This window comes from Eurosta solidaginis, chromosome 2 (assembly GCF_040869045.1).
Source record: "Eurosta solidaginis isolate ZX-2024a chromosome 2, ASM4086904v1, whole genome shotgun sequence".
Classification (NCBI taxonomy): domain Eukaryota; kingdom Metazoa; phylum Arthropoda; class Insecta; order Diptera; family Tephritidae; genus Eurosta; species Eurosta solidaginis.
The window spans coordinates 79,347,385-79,366,135 of record NC_090320.1 but is presented as its reverse complement, the minus strand read 5'-3'; the positions used below and the strand labels follow the sequence as shown (position 1 = coordinate 79,366,135).

Here is an 18,751-nt window from a genome sequence, read left to right as displayed (position 1 = left end):
TGTTGTACACACCTGTTTTAATGGCTATGTCAGCATTAATTATGAAATGCATATTTATGTGTTGATGAACATTTAGACTATATTTGTAGCAGGGTAGCATATTAGCCTGATTTAAATATTTGGGATTAAATTGTTGGCTGTTTACACTACAGTATGCTCCTGCTAAATAAATGCACAACGGCAGCAAAGCAACCTTCCAAACATCTATGTAATGTAATCTGCATCTAAGAGCGGAGAAGACATTTCTCACACACATAGATGTATATAGCTAAATACTTAAGCAACCATTAGAGTTGATTGTTCGCGAAAAGTCTAGACTCTGGGAGAAATAGGTGAACAAGAAGAACTGACTGTATGAAAGCAGCGCAGTCCAAGCGATGGAGTCAAATCGATATTGACACGCTATAAGTGAAGTACGCAAGTAATTTAATTGTGAAGTTCTGCTACAAAAGTAGTGTAAATAAAGGTTGAATATTTGAGTTATTTATTCGACGGTTCAGCGATTCGAACGATAATAAATAGTACAGAATAATTAAGAGTTCCTAAAATTCGTAACAGTTGGTGTCAAGAGAAATTGTTGATTAAATTCCGAAGATTTCGAGCACAACTTGGAGATGACAAAGTTAAGTGTATTAAGGTTCTGTTCCTTTCCATGTCCTTAAGCTGCAATTTGAGAAGACCGCAGCAGTTAATAGCTGAAATTTAAAAGAGACAAAATCGCCGCGTTATTTGTAGCATTGAAGGAACGGGGAGCCGAAATCTTACAGACGATTCCCGGACGAGAGCGGAAAAACTACGAAACATTGATGGGAACTTGATGTGATACGGAAGCGAACATAGAAGGCAGATATACCAAATGGAGTCCAGAAGGCTGGGGTGAAGCATTGCAAGAGTTCGCGACGGACATTGAAAGGTAGGCTCACCTTGCAAATGTGCACACACTTGTGGAATACATTGAGAGAGTTAAAATTCAACCCTTCACAAATGAAATTCGAGCTGCATATGCAAACCCAAAGCTCACATTCGCTGAAAAGGTATCACATGCACAGATGCAGGAAACATCCTCGCTTTTGTGTAAGCCAGCATTCAAAGCGCGCTGTGTGGAAGTAGAAAGCCCAAATTGGTCGGATACAATATTGGAAGCACTAAAAGAATAGCAAAAGCGGAGTGACAGATTACACAGATGCTCCAAGTGCGGGAAGCCAGGTCACATTGCGGCCTCGACCCTAGTGGATCCAACAACATAGGTGGTCTTAAGCAAAAAGCTGAAGGAGATGAGTATATCATGAATCGCAAATCGGAAAGAAATTGAGTAGTCTTACCATCAGAGTATATCTTAGTTGACCATGGCATCAGGATCGACATGCGCAGAAGGATTATGCGCTATAAGAACAAAGATGCGCAACTTAACTTCAGTTATAAGAAGGGGTTCGGCAGTAAGCGCGTGCTGGTGGAGGAGATGCGACAAAGGCCACAAACGTCGAAGTCAGTAGACCGAGTAAAGATTGGTGGAACGAATGGGACAAACAGATGAAAACCGAATGTACCTGAATGAAAAACACCGGCATTGACAAACCCAAATAGACGCATCCAAAAGAATGAAAGAACTTCCCAAAAATAAGGCAAGGGCGCACTACTGTTGTGAAATGTCGAATCGATACTGATGGTTCAAAGCCAATCCGTCAATCTCTTCGAAGTAGTCCATTGGCCAAACAACAGAGTGTTAGGCACCGAACCAGGATCATGAGTAGTAAGATGAAAGACAGGTACGACACAGTCAACGGCACTCTACTTCAAGACAAAGAAGGCTCACACCTTCCCCCTTGTATAAAAAGATGCGCCCGCAAATTATCTAAATGGTCGGCAAGCGTCGGTTAAATTTAGGAACGAAGGGTCACAAGGTCGTGTCCTATCCCCGCTTCTGTTTCTACATATCAAAACTCCCTTCCCCACCAGAAGAAGTTACACTAATTCCCACATATACATGTATATAACTAAATACTTAAGCAACTGTTCGAGGCGGCTGTTCGCGAGAATTCTGGACCATGGGAGAAAAAGGTGAACGAGGCGAACTGAGAGTATAAAAGCAGCGCAGTCCAAGCGTTGGAGTCAATTTAACACGCTAAAAGTGAATTATGCGAGTAATTTAATTGTGAAGTAATTTTGTATATAAAGAACATTTTGCGTTACTGAATATTTGAGTTATTTATTCGACAGTTCAGCGATTCCAACGATAAGAGAATCCTGAGTTTCCTTAAATTCATTACAATATTTATAGGTTTCCATTTAGCCCATCCTAATGTACATAAATAAGTACCAAACATCTTCCCATAAAATTTGTTCACTATCATACTGATATAGAAATTTGTGTGACTTGCTATATATCGCCGACACATTTTTAATTGGAAAACACTTTTAATGTAAAATTTATTTTGTCCACTACTTCTCTTTCTAAAAAGCATTTGCGAAATATGTGGTGTCTATGGTGAAGGAACATTTGCAGGAAATGTGGCATTCCCCTATATAATTGTGGTAAATAATATTTCACAATTTGCAGCTATGTATTGTTTGGTACTATTCTATAAAGCTAATAAAGTAAGTAATCATTACCAAAGTTGTATGCATGAATTAACATTTCTATCTAATAATAGGATGATCTAAAGCCAATGAAACCGATACCAAAGTTTCTGTGCATCAAAGCAGTGGTCTTCTTCTCATTTTTGTAAGTATTAAAGTTGTGGCTTTTATAAAAATTATAAAAAGTACGAAATTTCCTCTCACCCCTTTGAACGGTAATACTAAGGTCAAAACTATTGCATGAAGGATGCATAATTTTTGGTCCCATTTAAATGCGCTTAAGGGGTGTGTCACAGTGATATGATAACGCATTGATCCATATGGGTCACTTTGTTGTTGCATTTGCATGTTAAATCTCTATCCGTATCTGGATCACGTTTCATTGGAACACGAGGTGTGTATTTCGAAGCGAACGATTATTTCATCTGCCAGACGATCCGTTCGTGTATTTGTATTGTGTAAGTGAACATTCGTCTGGCCACATGAAAACAGCTGATCGTAACGTTTTTTTCGTTCATGTAGGTATTTTGTAACTCGATACAAGACAAAAGAGAGACGATAATCGTCCGAAATAGAAAGGTTATTAGGGACCGTCATAATGATGGAAGATATTTTTCGTAATTTTGATATAATTTTTTTTTGTATTTTTGGCTCTGTTGTGCCGGCTGGCTTCTATTTAAGAACTTTAAATTGACGCCCGTAGCGTATAACAAAAAATTTATTCCATTTAAAATAACAATTATTATAGTGAGATTACAATTTAAAAGACAAATAGATTAGGCAAAAATTAAGCATATCAAAACGTGAAATTAACTCATTAATGCCCCGAACTTTTTCTTAGGAATTTATGTTTGTTTAATGGTGTGTTCAATTTTATACTTAATTAGCTTTACCCGGCGCACGTTGTAACGCCCGAGACCGAATGAAGGTTGCGTTATTTTTTTCTGTTTTGTTTGTTGATAATTTAGTTTATTGTTCTGTAAATTGAATTGAGTTTTGTACGCATATTTGGTGAAATTTTCGTTTAAAACATTTTATTATTGACATTACATTATTATATTGAATCTTATTGTTATGCAAGTGGGTACACAATATTTTTGGTTTTTTCGTTCGGTCCAAAGATAAACAAATTTTTTGGCGTTCCAACTCTAGAGCAAGCAACATATAGCTGGCCATGGGAAAAGTACGGACTCTCTAAATTTAATACTGCAACAGTAAGCGATTGTCCTTGTACTTTGTTGGTTGTAATTGCAAAAGCAAGGCGTACAGGAAACTGTAAGCGCTTAAAATTGATTGGCAAATCTCTAGGAATCATTGGGATCCATGGTATGAACACATCTTCACCTTTGCTTTTACCGCTGATGATTGTTGCTTCGATTGCATTCGGTATTAGTTTCTTAACGCAAAGTCTGGTTCCATTGCACAATTTTGCCGGGTCTAAATTCCGTAGAAGCATGATTGGTGAGCCAATTTTCAAAGCTAATATATGCGCAGCCAATCCAGGTGGTTCTAAAGAATTTAGAAATTCAACTGGATAATTCACAATTTTATCTTCATATGTAACCGTGTCGATCGTTGTATATTTCATGACTTCAACAGGAATTTGGTTGGAATGCGATCATTGATTTTGTTAACATGATCATTTTTGGGAGCTAAGATTGCTCGTTCGCATAGCCAAAAAAAAATTTAATTTAAAATTCTTAATTCTTAAATATGGAAAACATTCGTCTTGATCGAAGGAACAAACCTATAGCCAAAATTTGGTGATGATGGAAGTGTGGGAAATACGTTTCCATAGGGAACACACACACACAATTTTATTTTTATATATATAGATGTAGATAGACTGAAGCTAACAAATTTTTTTAACGGCGGCAGATTACTAAACGTCCAAAAGGAATAACAGCCAAACTCAACAATGCGTAAACTTTAGGTGTTGAAATAACCTAAGTTTGTACGGCAGCCATAGTTCTGAAAATTTCCATTTATAGGGAAGGTGCCACGCCCCTTTTTCCCAATTCCACATTTTACTGAAGGTGTTGGGATTTAACGTCATATACTCTCACTAGGGTAGGCACTTTGTCGTTGGTGTGAGGGCTTAGCCGAACTCCATAGCGCCCGACTATGAGGCGGAGCTGTTTAGGACTGACATCTACGCCGTTTCGCCTCATAGCAGGGCGGCGGGATGTCGGTGACCAAGAACTGCCAACCCCCTAATCCAGGGTGTTATGCGGACCGTGCCTATTGAACGATTTGCAGCCAGAGGATAAATTCGGCTGTATTCGAACGGAGCATTCCCGATACCGGGCCACCTCGGGAAGTATTTATGGCCTTACCACAGTAAGGGGCGCTGTTGTGCCGGACGGTTCTTTCCCCGTATATAATACTGGACCGCTGAGCCCGCCTTGTCGGGCAAGTGGTCGTACGACCAAGATGGACGACTCATTACCTGATTGTAATAAGGACGATGTAAAGAGGAGGACTGAGTCGCAATCCAAGGACGACAAAGCGGGAGCGAGAGTAGTGCTGATTCAATGAACTCCGTGTTGGAGAAGCACACAAATGAAAACGGAGTAGAAGAGTGGAGAAGGATACGGAGCAGAGGAAGTAAAAGAGCTCTCTCGCAGTACCGTGCAGCACTAATTGTACAGCGCTTGGGAGCAGTGGTCGACCCAAAAGAAGTGGAGATCGAGCGATTGGAATGGGCCCATGAGGCGGTAGAAGTAGGTCGAGGGCAGTTCCAAAGGTTTGCTGCGAGAAACCTTCGGTTCTGCAACCGGTACGAGGAGGAAGAAGTGTCGAATGGCAGAATGAAGAGGCAACGTTCGGCGGAAGGCGACAAGCCTGCTTTCAAGAGACAGAAAGGACGCAGTCCTAGAGCCGCGAGGCAGGGCAATCGCATAGACAAGACAAGTAGGCCCAAAGCTGTAAGACAGATAGGCCCCAATTGCGAGGTAGAAACTACCTCGAAAGCTGCGAGTCAGAGGGAAGTTCCAACTACGGAAGTAGCAGATAAGCCAAAGGGAGATAACGCTAAGGTTCCGGCTTTCTCGGAGGTGCTAATGGTATGAAGATTCAGAGGAAAAGCAAAGCCGCCATGGTGGGGCAATGAGCTGAGTTTTCTAAGAAGACAGGTAAAAGAAATGTTTAAGCTCTCAAAGACCGCGGAAAGCGAAGCGTGTCGGGACGAGTAGGGATCTACTGAGGATCTACAAGCGTGAAATTACCAGGGCGAAGAGAAACTCATGAAAAAGTTTCTGTACGGACATAGAGTGCTCCAGCGAAACAGCACGGTTGAAAAAAGTCCTAGCAAGGGGAAACATAGTCCAGGGACTACTAAAGGAAGAGAACGGTGAATGGTCACGTAATAGTGAGGAATCGCTTGAGGTGCTTCTCGACACACATTTCCCATCGGGAGACGGTTTAGAAGAGCCAGCAGACATCACTCACACTTTGATCACGGAGATAGTAGTGCCGGGCTTGGTGACCGATACCAAGATAGAATGGGCAGTGAAAACGTTTTCTAAGTTTAAATCGCCGGGCCCAGACGGTATATTCCCGGCCATGCTACAAGTTTCAAGTATGGCGGTCGTGGAATAGCTTAAAATAATATTCGATGGGTGCATAAGGCTGAATCATGTACCGCACTCTTGGAGAACTGCTCGTGTAGCTTTCCTACCAAAGGCGGGGAAGATCGGTCACGTGTATCCCAAAGACTATAGACCCATTAGCTTAACATCATTTCTGCTCAAAACCTTTGAGAGGCTGATAGATGTGTACATAAAGTCCAACGTGGATGAAAAGCTGCTCTCCACAACACAGCATGCGTACACCAAAGGCAAGTCGGTAGACACCGCATTGCATAGGGCGGTAATAAGCATAGAGAAATCCCTGGAATATAAAGAGTATGCTCTAGGAGTCTTCTTGGACATTGCCGGGGCTTTCAATAATGTTTCTAAATGGGCGATTATGGATGGTCTTAATTACATTAAAGTACATCCAGCCTTAATCAGATGGATCGGCTGCATGTTAAATTGCAGAAAGATTACATCACAATGGGGATTGTACGCGGCCACCAAATCAGCGGACAGGGGCACCAGCAGGACGCAGGGAAGGGTTCTATCACCTCTGCTGTGGACGCTGGTCATCAACCAGGCGATTTGATGAGGGACCCGTGAAACTTACGGCTTACGCAGATGACGTTGCAATTGTCATAAGTGGAAAGTGCCTTTTTTTTGGTGGATCGCGCGTTTCGGCATATTCATACCTGGGCATTTAATGTCGGGTTGAAAGTCAATGCGGAGAAGACGGATATGGTCTTGTTTACAAAGAGGTACAAGGTCCCAAATTGGACCAGGCCTAAGTTAGGAGGGGTGACCTTACAGGAGAAACCTTGCACAAAATATCTAGGAATCATCCTAGACAGTAAGCTGTCATGGAAGCTCAACGTGAAGGAGAGGGTCAAGAAGGCCTCAACGGCACTCTATGCATGTAAAAGAATGCTGGGGTGTACGTGGGGCTTATCGCCCTCTGAACACAATTGGCGGGAATGAAACCAACTGTGTTTTGCGGAAAAGAAATAAAAATAAGATTATTAGTATTTATACATAAAAATATGTATAATAATCAAAGTATGTCTTTATTTCGTCAATAGCAATTATCACAATTAGAAGATTTTAGGAACTTACGTTTTGGTGTAATTTGAATATCCAACGATGAAAAAAACTCGCAAACGCAGGAACAGCTGGTGACTTGTTGACTTGCAAACTCAATCAGAGCCGACGGCAACTTCCAAATCGCCACCGAACCCCAAATTTTCTCTCTTAACGAAAGAAAATGCTGGATCAAGAAGACGATTGGAAGTTAGCCGTTGCTTGCTGACAAACGAAAAAATAGTTAAGTCGAAGGCGGCTACCATGTAGAAAATTAATTAGGCCACTGGCCTAAACATGCCGGCCCCTTGCCATGGGCAATATTCGAAATGCCAATACCAGCCGGTTCAACGTTTGACTTGAAATTTTGAAATGAACATTCAATTAAAAAAAGGAAGAATCTGCTATAAGAAGTTATGAAATTAACATATGCATAAATTATAATTTAACAATTTGAAAATTTGAAAACTTGAATACAGCAAACTTGACTTACGAAACTAGTCAACTAAAGTTTGTACATATTTACATAAGTATTCGAAATTTAAATGACAAATTTAAAATAAATGCTGCTAGCCTGCCGTGCACCGGAAATGATCAAACCGAATATGGTCGGTTGCAATAGCAGTTTGCTCTCCTCAGCTTCATTAGGCTCTTTCCGCGTAAACGGTGTGCTGTTGTTAGGGGCTCTGTGATGATTGCGACGTTTGGACGGTCGGAAAGTATTTGATGCCGAGCCGCCATGTCGACAATTTTTTTGCGGAGCAGGACGAGATACTGAGCTTCCCAAACGTTGGAGGACTGGTGTGCAAAAGTCTCTACCTGTAAGGCTTCGTGGAATCGGCGATTGGCAAGTATTTAATGTCAAGTCGCACAACCGCCTTTCGTGTTAGAGCAGCGGACGGAAAGTATTTAATGCCGCGCCACTGCCTTCTGTTGGAAGACCGCCAACTGTCTCATTTTGCTCCTGTTCCTCTTCCTCAATTGTTGAGCCCACGATTTAGTCTCCTCGGTGAAATGTATCGACAGTGCGTCATCGGACTCGTCGTCGTGGCGGTTTTACTACTCCCTTGGAGCCGATATGGTACACGTTTCACCCTCTATATGTAGCGTGATGTGATATTTCTCACCACAGTAAGGGCAGCGAGTGGAGCTCGAACAGATCTCCATACGGTGGAAGGGGGACATAATTCGGGCAGTACTTCTGGATCAATACAATACGCAATCTTTCTTCTGGTAGCTTTGCTCGGTATCGGGGGCAAAGCCTGATGCCGTGATGGTTGCTGCAGATGCGGCATGGTATTGGAAAAGCGTCCGTACCATTCTGTAATGAAAAGAAGTCGTTTTAATCGAGTACAAAATGAATTTGAAAGTAGAGGTGACGGGTGGGTGATGAGCATGGAGGCGAAGTCTTTTGTAAACTAATTTTCGGATTCGTTCGATGGTAGTCGGACGAGTTTCATGATTGGCCTGGTGACTAGTCCTTTCTCGGTCTGAGCTTTCACTACTCGGACGCGATTGTCCGAACCGCGATGTATTTCGACGAATCGGCCAAATCGCCATTCGTTTGGAGGCACGTTATCTTCACGGATCACGACGAGATCATCCGCTTTTATGTCCGGCTGCTGTCGCTTCCACTTAGTCCTCTTCTGCAGCTCCATAAAGTATTCGTTCTTCCATCGTTGACAGAATGAATGATGCAATGCTTTCATCTTTTGCCATCGGTTGATAACTGATGCTGAATTCTCGCTAACCTGAATCTCCGGGGAAGATAACAGAGGAACGCCTATAAGAAAGTTTCCAGGAGTCAATGGTTCTAAGCTCGATGGGTCATTTGAAGCGGGACTAAGGGGTCTTGAGTTAAGACAAGCCTCAATTCTACATAAAAGTGTCGAAGACTTCTCAAACGTATATTTGAGTCCAGATGCTACTTTTCGAAAATGGGTTTTAAAGCTCTTCACGCCAGCGTCCCTTAAGCCCCCCATGTGAGGAGCCGTTGCGGGTATGAAATGCCAGGAAAGTTCTTGATAGAAGTACTTGGAAAGAATTGCAGTACGAGAATCAGATAGAAAAACCTTAAATTCAGCCTTTAGGGATCTCGAAGCTCCAACAAAATTAGTTCCGTTGTCTGAATATATGTTTTTAGGACATCCCCTACTCGAAATAAATCTAGAAAAGGCTGCTAGAAAGGTGGCAGTGTTAAGGTCATTTGTAGGTTCTAGATGAATGGCCTTCGTTGCGAAACAGACGAAAAGACATACGTACCCCTTTGTAATAACACAAGCTCTACCTCTATAGTGTTTTATCTCGAAAGGTCCTGCGAAATTAACGCTGGTGTTTGTAAAGGTCCTAGAGAAAATCGTTCGTTCTGAAGGTAGGGACACCATGATTTGAGATTGCGTTTGCTTTTTGTATATAGTGCATACCTTGAAATTGTGAATGACTGACTTGATCATAACCTTGATCCGAGGGATCCAATATTGTGCTCGAATGATGCGCAACAATAACTGATGCTCTCCATGAATTGATATTCCATGGATAAACTTCACTAACAAGCGTGAATAATGGCAGTTATACGGCAGAAGGATTGGGTGCTTTTCTTTGTAACTGACGTCTCGCGATGTTCCGAGACGACCTCCGATTCTTAGAACTCCGCTTGAGTCGATAAATGGGTTTAAGGTTAGAATTTCGCTTTTAGCGCTGATCGCAAGCCCAGATTTTAACTTCGAAACTTCCGCTGAAAAATGTTGTTGCTGGCAGAGGGCAATTATTCGCTGGGTTGTACCTTTTATTTCCTCCGGAGGGACTGATACAGAAGCTGCTTGGAACATTGATTTCTGAGTGGGGTGGGTCCTTTGGATGAAACGAAAGACGTACGATAGAACTCGTAAAGCCCTTGGAAGCGAAGAGAAGTGTTGGAGTATATCCGACACTTCAACGACTTTCGTTGCATGGGAGAGCACGCGCTTTCCCTCTTCGTCGGTTTGGAAGACCGACTCTTATTTTGGCCATTCTGACTTGCCTTCTTGCAGCCAAGAAGGGCCCTGCCACCACAAAGAATTTTCAATTAAATCCGGAGCTGTTACTCCACGGCTGGCTAAATCGGCTGGATGCGAGGATGAGTCCACGTGATACCAGTGATGCTGCCCCACCTTGTCGATTTTGGTAACCCTGTGGGACACGAAGGTTGACCAGGAGCATGGTGGTTTTCTCAGCCAAGCGAGCACGATAGTGGAGTCAGTCCAGAGATAAACCTGCAGGGATCGAAGATCGAGGTTACTGACGACTGATTCCATCATTTCGGCCAAGAGTACTGATCCACACAATTCCAAGCGCGGAAGAGATATCGTTTTCACTGGAGCTACTCGAGTCTTGGCTAACAGCAGATTTATGTGGACCTCCTCGCCTTCTTCCACGCGCATATAAATGGCTGCCGCCTTTTCAGAGGCGTCACAAAACCCGTGGAGTTCCATTTTGTAGGCTGGAGAAAACTTAACCCATCGTGGGATACGGATGTTGTCAATTGCAGAGAAATCCGTGGAGAATTTACGCCAACACTCTAATGTGTTTGAAGACACTTGCTCATCCCAACCTGTTCCTTCTAACCAGACATTTTGCATCAACATTTTCGCTACTATAATTATTGGAGCTAGCCAACCGAGAGGATCGAATAGTTTCGCGATGGCCGACAGAATCTTACGTTTTGTCACTTCTTGCCATTGATCGACGTCTATAGCGGTGAAGTAGAACTGGTCTGAACAGGCATTCCACCGGATGCCAAGGGCTTTAACGCTGCTTGCATTTTCGAAATCCAAAAAATCTTGGTTAAGCAAGTGGGCAAGAGGAATGTCGCGCAAAACTTGCTTGCAATTGGCAGTCCACTTTCTAAGTGGGAAACCTGCCGAACTTAAAGCCCCGGAAATTTCATCCCGCGCTTTGATGGTGGATTCTAAGTCGTACCCACCTGCAAGTACGTCGTCGACGTACATATGTCGCGTTAAAATGGTGGAGGCGACCGGATGTGAGTCTTGAACATCGTGTGCCAATTGAAGCAATGTTCTTATTGCTAGGTAGGGAGCGCAGTTTACGCCGAAAGTGACCGTATTTAATTGGAATTGACGTATGGGTTCATCTGTGGACTCACGAAAGAGAATCCATTGAAATTTCCTCTGTTGAGGATGGACAAATATTTGGCGATACATCTTCTCGATGTCGCTACTAAAGACGAATATAAACAGTCTACATCTAAGAATCAAGATCGTAAGATTGCTTTGAAGGATGGAACCGGGAAGCAGAGTCGCGTTCAAACTCACACCATTGTCCGAGGGACACGAAGCATTAAACACAACTATCACCTTCGTAGAAGTGCTTTCTGGCTTGCTTACCGCATGATGGGGTAGGTAGTAGGACTCGGACGGAAGAGGATCTTCAATTGGCTATCAACCAGAATTCGTTTATTTTCGTAACGATCGGTCAGGTTTTTCAACGCGGTTTCAAAACCTTCATTTGTAAGGGGACATTTGCTTACTATCTCTCTTGCTTCGCCCTCAGTTTTTTTTTAAATGGCATAATTTTTCTACTGATGCGAGCCCTTGGTTCTTTATGTAAATGGCCGCGAATAAGTCGCGGAATGTTGGCCATGACAAATAATCTCCTTTAAAAACTTCGGTCTCGCAAGGCGGAAGCCTAATATTGCGTTCCCTAATTGGCGGCCACCGTGGTGTGATGCTAGCGTGCTCCGCCTACCACACTGTATGCCCTGGGTTTACACCCCGGGCAAGATAACACCAAAATTTTAGAAATAAGTTTTTTCAATTAAAAGTAATTTTTTCTAAGCGGGGTCGCCCCTCGGCAGTGTTTGGCAAGCGCTCCGGGTGTATTTCTGCCATGAAAAGCTCTCAGTGAAAACTCATCTGCCTTGCAGATGCCGTTCGGAGTCGGCATAAAACATGTAGGTCCCGTCCGGCAAATTTGCAGGGAAAATCAATAGGAGCACGACGCAAATTGGAAGAGAAGCTCGGCCTTAGATCTCTTCGGAGATTATCGCGCCTTACATTTATTTATTTAATTGAGTCGTCGCTTGGTTTTCCAAAAGCTTTTTCTTTTTGTTTTGAAGCTAGGTCACCTATCAACTCTATGCACTGCATATAAGTCGTGTACGCTAGCTTATACTTTTTCTTCACTGCACTAGCATCTTTGGAAGATGTTGCAGCCTCTGACCCCTGAAACTCACTATAGCTGCGTTTTATTTTGTTCCACAGCTCTTTATCCTCCTCCCTTTGGGTTTCGATGACGGATTGATTCGGGTTTTCGATTTCACGAAAGTCCGACTCGAGATCTATAAAAGACTCAAGCAATTGATTGAAACTTGCCATTTTTTTATTAATTTGTTGGATGAAAAAATTTACTTTGGATTATTAAAACTTGGACGAAATCCGAAAAATTTACGTAGTGCTGAAGTGTTTTTATAATCCAAATTTACTAAAAATGGCGTAAAACTTAAGTAGCCTACAGGTATAGTAAATTTTTTCCGCTAAAAATTTCAAACTTGTTAACGAAATAGCACTGTGATGCTCGAAACTCCCTTTTTCTTTTTGTAAGTGGGGTGAATTTGAAAGAACCTATGAATTTCAGTAAGAACACCAACCAAAATCCCGAAGTAACTCACCAAAATCTAGAAATATTCGTATAATACAACTGAATAAGTGAGCAGAAAATTTAAAAACTCGAAATTTAGGTACACAAATATTTATTTTTTATTTCAAAGATGACCACAAATTATTTGAAAAATAATTGCACACTTTATTTAAAATAAATACCGGTAACAATGTATATTTAAAAATTCCTTTTTGAGGTTTCTGGATTTGCAGTACTAATTTCGGGATTTGCACTCCTACTTCGAAGTTGCTCACCACCCACCACTATAATGTAGATACGAGAATTCGCCGTGTTTTGTTTTCTTCTTTTATTTCTTTTTTCTTGCACTTGTTTTTAATAATACGATCGCAAATCGCTATTATTATAATGCTTATAAATTAAAACGCTTATAATTATCGAAATAAACGCGGCGCGAGTGATTTTGTATACAAACAAATTATGTGATAATTAATTAGTTGAATTTAATTTATAGTGCAGTGCTGTGTTATTGTTATTAATTAGAAAGAATATAAACAGTGTCCAATGAGCAATTTTGGCTGTATATTTGTGCCACCGATGAACAAGAATAATAGCACTTTAAAGCCGGACGGTGAAAATGCAAGGAAATTTCCAATTTGGACACTTGTTCACGAATTTAAAAAGATTAATTTCGAAAAAAAATTAAAAGAACTCACTGCACAATAATTAATTTATCACTTTTTGTTTTGTTTATGTTCGTTCGGACACGGACAATACAAAGATGGAGCGAGCCGAAGAGTTTTCCAAGTATTGGAAAAGAAAGAGAAAAACTTGCAAAATTACTCGCGCACAAACAAAAAAAAAATTCTTATTATACTTAAAAAATTTTTTTTTTCTTTCGAAACTCCGCGAAAATCACTCGATCACTTGCATATGCTTTTTCTGAATTTATTATTTAGCACGATAAACACAAAAACTCACCCGTAATTATTTTTTTGTTTTTTGTTTTTGGTGTGTGAAGAAGGTGAATATGTAGGTATGTATGTAGTATGTTCGGCACCTGTTGGCTTAAGTGTTCCTCTTTGATATTAAAGCTCTTTTTTTTACACGTACTTGCTTGTTCGTAGAACGGCTGCGAAGGACCATGAACACAATTGGCGGGAATGAAACCAATTGTGTTTTGCGGAAAAGAAATAAAAACAAGATTATTAGTATTTATACATAAAAATATGTATAATAATCAAAGTATGTCTTTATTTCGTCAATATTAATTATCACAATTAGAGGATTTTAGGAACTTACGTTTTGGTGTAATTTGAATATCCAACGATGAAAAAAACTCGCAAACGCAGGAACAGCTGGTGACTTGTTGACTTGCAAACTCAATCAGAGCCGACGGCAACTTCCAAATCTCCACCGAACCCCGAATTTTCTCTGTTAACGAAAGAAAATGCTGGATCAAGAGGACGATTGGAAGTTAGCCGTTGCTTGCTGACAAGCGAAAAAATAGTTATGTCGAGGGCGGCTACCCGGTAGGAAATTAATTAGGCCACTGGCCTAAGAGGGTGTTTACCCTCTCTTTCTCATTGGGTTTTTACAGCGATTGTAAGCCCTATTCTATACTATGGAGTTCTTGTTTGGTGGAAACCACACAAAAAACAGCATACCTCAAAAAATTAGAGGGGGTATGCAGACTATCGATGCTTAGCATTACGGGAGCCCTGAAAACAACCCCGACGGCTGCACTGTATGCCATTCTGCACATTCCACCTGTAGACTTGGTAGCAAAGAAGATAGCATTAACAACCGCAACCAGGCTCGGTGCCTCGGGGCAGCTGAGCTCCGACCATATGGCCATAGTAGTATAGCGTCATCAATCACAAGACGACCAGGCTACCTGATTCCTTATCTGAGCTTCGAGGGAGATTTTAAGGCCACAATATAGGTGGACGGTTGGTACAAGGGTGCGCAAATGGCGTACGAGGCGATACATGTGTACACAGATGGTTCCAAAGTAGTGGAAGGAGTAGGGTCTGCGGTATACTGTGGTGATCCGGAAATAAGCAGGTCCTACAGGCTGCCGGATTACTGGAGCGTTTTCCAAGCGGAAATATTAGCCGTAACCAAAGCAGTAGAAACCCTGGAAGAAAATAGCTTAAGCTTAGCAGTGAAGCAGCAATTAAGGCAATAATCTCGCATAGCACAGCATCTAAATGCGTGTTAGAGTGTAAGCAGTCTCTGGAGAGAATCGGGACAGGGAGAAGCATACATCTATATTGGGTCCCAGGGCATATGGGAATAGATGGAAATGAAAAAGCGGACGAACTAGCTAAAAAGGGCGCATCCCTTGAAGCTTGCTCCGTAGACGTCCCAATTAGACTGGACGAGATTAAGCGAAGGCGAGAGGTGCACATGATCGACCAAGCGGGAAAGGCGTGGGTTCAAGCGCGGGCTGTAAAGTGTCGAAGATTATGTGTAGGTCTTACAACATTAGACTAACAAAGTTGCTTCTATCATTAAAAAGAGAGGACTGTAGGCTCATGACGGGTATTCTGACTGGACACTACCTTCTGGCGTCACATGCCTTTTTTAATTAGGCTTGGTCAGTGATAGCAGATGTAGGAAGTGCGGGTTGGAGGAGGAAACGATCGAGCACGTTCTGTGCTCGTGCCCTGAACTTGACAGGCTAAGACTCCAGCTATTAGGAGTGATAAAGCTGTCAGATCTAGAAGCAGCAAGTGGCTTAAGTCCTTGGAAGCTTCTAGTATTTGCCAAGAGGACGGAGTTATTTTATAACATAAAAAAAAAAAAAATAAATGTAAGGCGCGATAACCTCCGAAGAGATCTAAGGCCGAGCTTCTCTTCCAATTTGCGTCGTGCTCCTCTTGATTTTCCCTACAAATTGGGCGGACGGGACCTATATGTTTTATTCCGACTCCGAACGGCATCTGCAAAGCAGATGAGTTTTCACTGAGAGCTTTTCATGGCAGAAATACACCCGGAGTGCTTGCCAAACACTGCCGAGGGGCGACCCCGCTTAGAAAAATTTTCTTCTAATTGAAAAATCTTATTTCTAAAATTTTGATGTTGCTTTGCCCGGGAGTTGAACCCAGGGCATACGGTGTGATAGGCGGAGCACGCTACCATCACACCACGGTGGCCGCCATAATTTTTATAACATATGTCCTGGTTTTTGATAGGGTTTTTCAGTTTGGTCGTTAAAACAAACTTCTGGTAACACTACGGACTCAATCAGTCTATGTGATGTCCTCATGGACCGGCCAGTTCAACCTAACCATATAACTCCTTACCAATTTTCATTATCCTACCATTACTTTTTTTGTTTTTTTTTTTTGCGGGGAGGCTGAAAAATGCCTAATGCACCATAATTGCTGCCGTCGCAGCAACCGTGTGTCCGTAGAAAAAACAGCCCCGTTCTGGAACCATCGCCCACCCCGGCACCACTTTCGCATTACTTCAGGGTGGCGTTCCATATTTCTCATTTTTTAAGAGCCTACTGTTGTCCCTGCGTCCAGGTTCCCGCTATTTGCTCTGAGTGTCCATTTAATCGCCACTGCATTTCTCTGCGCTCCCTCTCAACATCCATCAGGCGTGTCATTACTATAAATGCCATTTTGCTCACTGCAGTCCAGCACTCTTTCCTGTTGCACATATGTGAAACTAAATTTCTCGTGGTATGTTCCTCCCCAAAGACTCCATGCAAGGTGAGTCTTTCTTCGTGGAAACGGGGGCAGTAGAACATGACATGTTCTGCGTTTTCTAACTCTGTGGTACACATTGGGCAATGAGGATCTTCCTCTATCCTACGCTTGCATAAATACTCTTTGAAACCGCCATGTCCACTCATTATCTGCGTGAGATGGTAGTTCAGTTCGCCGTGCTTCCGCTCATTCCATTGAGCTACGTTCCAAACTAGTGTGAAAGTCCAACGCCCTTTACTCGAGGCCTCCCACTGTTCTTGCCACTTAGCTATTGTTTGTGTCCTTGCTCTTTTCTTGTCTTCTTCAGATGGTCGCTCGATATTAGTGTTATACAGATCGGCCATTTCGCTTGCCGGTAAGTCCACTGGGATTTTCCGGGTTAGAACCAGGATCGCGTCGTCGGACACCGTCCGATAAGCACTTGCTATTCTTAAAGAAGCAAGTCGGTACGCTGCTAATATATATTTTTGATGGGTCGGTTTAGATCCATACCACACTGGTGCTGCGTATAGTATTATTGAGCTGGTTACTGTGGACAATAGCTGACGTATAGCTTCGCTCGGACCACCAATGTTAGGCATTATTCGCATAAGTGATCCATTAACTTTGGTAATTTTCTCCCCCACCGCTCTGAAGTGCTCTTTGAAAGTTAACTTAGAGTCATTGTGCACTCCTAAGTATTTTAAGGAATCCTTTGAGGTGATTTGATGATCCCCGACAGTTAAGACTAACTCGTTCGCCGACCGTTTGGAGCTTACTAATACCACTTCCGTCTTTTGGCAAGCCAACTCCAGTCCTGTATTGGTCAGCCATTCCTTTATTCTTGCTACGGCGTCATTACATAATGCTTGAAGCAGGTCCAGTTTCTTGGCCACTACTACCACTGCAATATCATCAGCATATCCCACAATTTGCGTGTTTTCTGGTAGATCAATCTTTAGCACCCCGTCATACATTACATTCCAAAGCGTTGGACCGAGAACAGATCCCTGTGGGACGCCTCCTGTGATTTTGTACTCTTTTGCTCCTTGATCCGTGTCAAAAAGAAGTACTCTGTCTTTAAGATAGCTACATATAATTCTGCGTAAGTATGCTGGAGTGCCGAAGCTTTGCAGCGCTGCCATTATCTGCATCCATTTCGCAGTGTTAAAAGCATTCTTGATGTCCAACATAATCAGTGCACAGAACTTCCTTTTATTTTGGCCTCCAGAGATAGCTTCTCTAGCTATATTGACGACTGTTTGTATTGCATCTACGGTGGATCTTGATTTGCGAAATCCATATTGACTATTCGATAAGCCACCTGGTCTTTCTAGAGTCAGCTGTAGGCGCTCACTAATTATACGCTCGAAAATCCTCCCTAGGGAATCCAGCATACAAAGTGGCCTATATGAGGATGGTTGGTCCGGCTGTTTACCACGTTTCAGCAATAGGACAAGTCTTTGTCGTTTCCACGGGCGAGGGAACACGCCTTCTTGCATACAGGCATTAAAAAGACCAGTAAATAATGTAGCCCTAGTTGTAATCGCGGCTTTAAGGGCTATGTTTGGTACTTCGTCGGGTCCTGGGGATTTGTTATCAGCAACTCTTTTTGCAGCGTCCAGCACCTCTTGCTCTGTAATTTAGGGAATTTCCGTACTTTCTAGATCCTCGCTTGGATAAGTCCAGCGATCTTGCGCCGGGAAAAGTGTTTCAACAATAATATTCATCAGTATCGGGCACGTAGGTTGCTGTGATATCGGTCCTTTAACTTTGGCCATCACAGTTCTGTAGGCTGGTCCCCAAGCATCTAGGTCGACATTATCCAGGAGTTCCCTAGAGCATAACTTCTTGCTCTTTTTTATGGCATTTTTAAGTGCCTTTCTTTGTGCGACATAGGTGCTGTGTAGCTCTGCATATCGTGGTGATGAGCGTGCCCTCTGCGCTATTCTTCGTGCTTTGTGGCATTTTCTACGCTCTTCCGCAATTTCTTCATTCCACCAATATACCGGAGTGCGCTGTGCTTTTCCGCGACTTCTGGGCATGGCAGCATCACATGCCATACATAGCAACTTAGTGATTTGAACCGACTGGTCTTCCGCATGCGATTCTCGTACTATGGCGTCCTTCCAGATAATGTCAAATATTTGTGGGTCGAAAAGGTGCTGTTTCCATTTCCTACTTTGTCGATGTCTTGCTGCTACCGTT

General features: G+C 42.4%; 1 protein-coding gene across 3 annotated transcripts in view; it reads left to right on the top strand.

Moving 5' to 3' along the window:
* LOC137240009 (transmembrane protein 184C) overlaps positions 1-18,751 on the top strand; it is a 123,897-nt gene that overhangs the window by 54,424 nt on the left and 50,722 nt on the right. For all 3 annotated transcript variants that reach the window (XM_067765878.1, XM_067765879.1, XM_067765877.1), the window contains exons 3-4: positions 2,460-2,595; positions 2,652-2,722. In XM_067765878.1, coding sequence (XP_067621979.1) covers positions 2,460-2,595; positions 2,652-2,722 — 207 coding nt within the window. The remainder of the gene's footprint in view (positions 1-2,459; positions 2,596-2,651; positions 2,723-18,751) is intronic.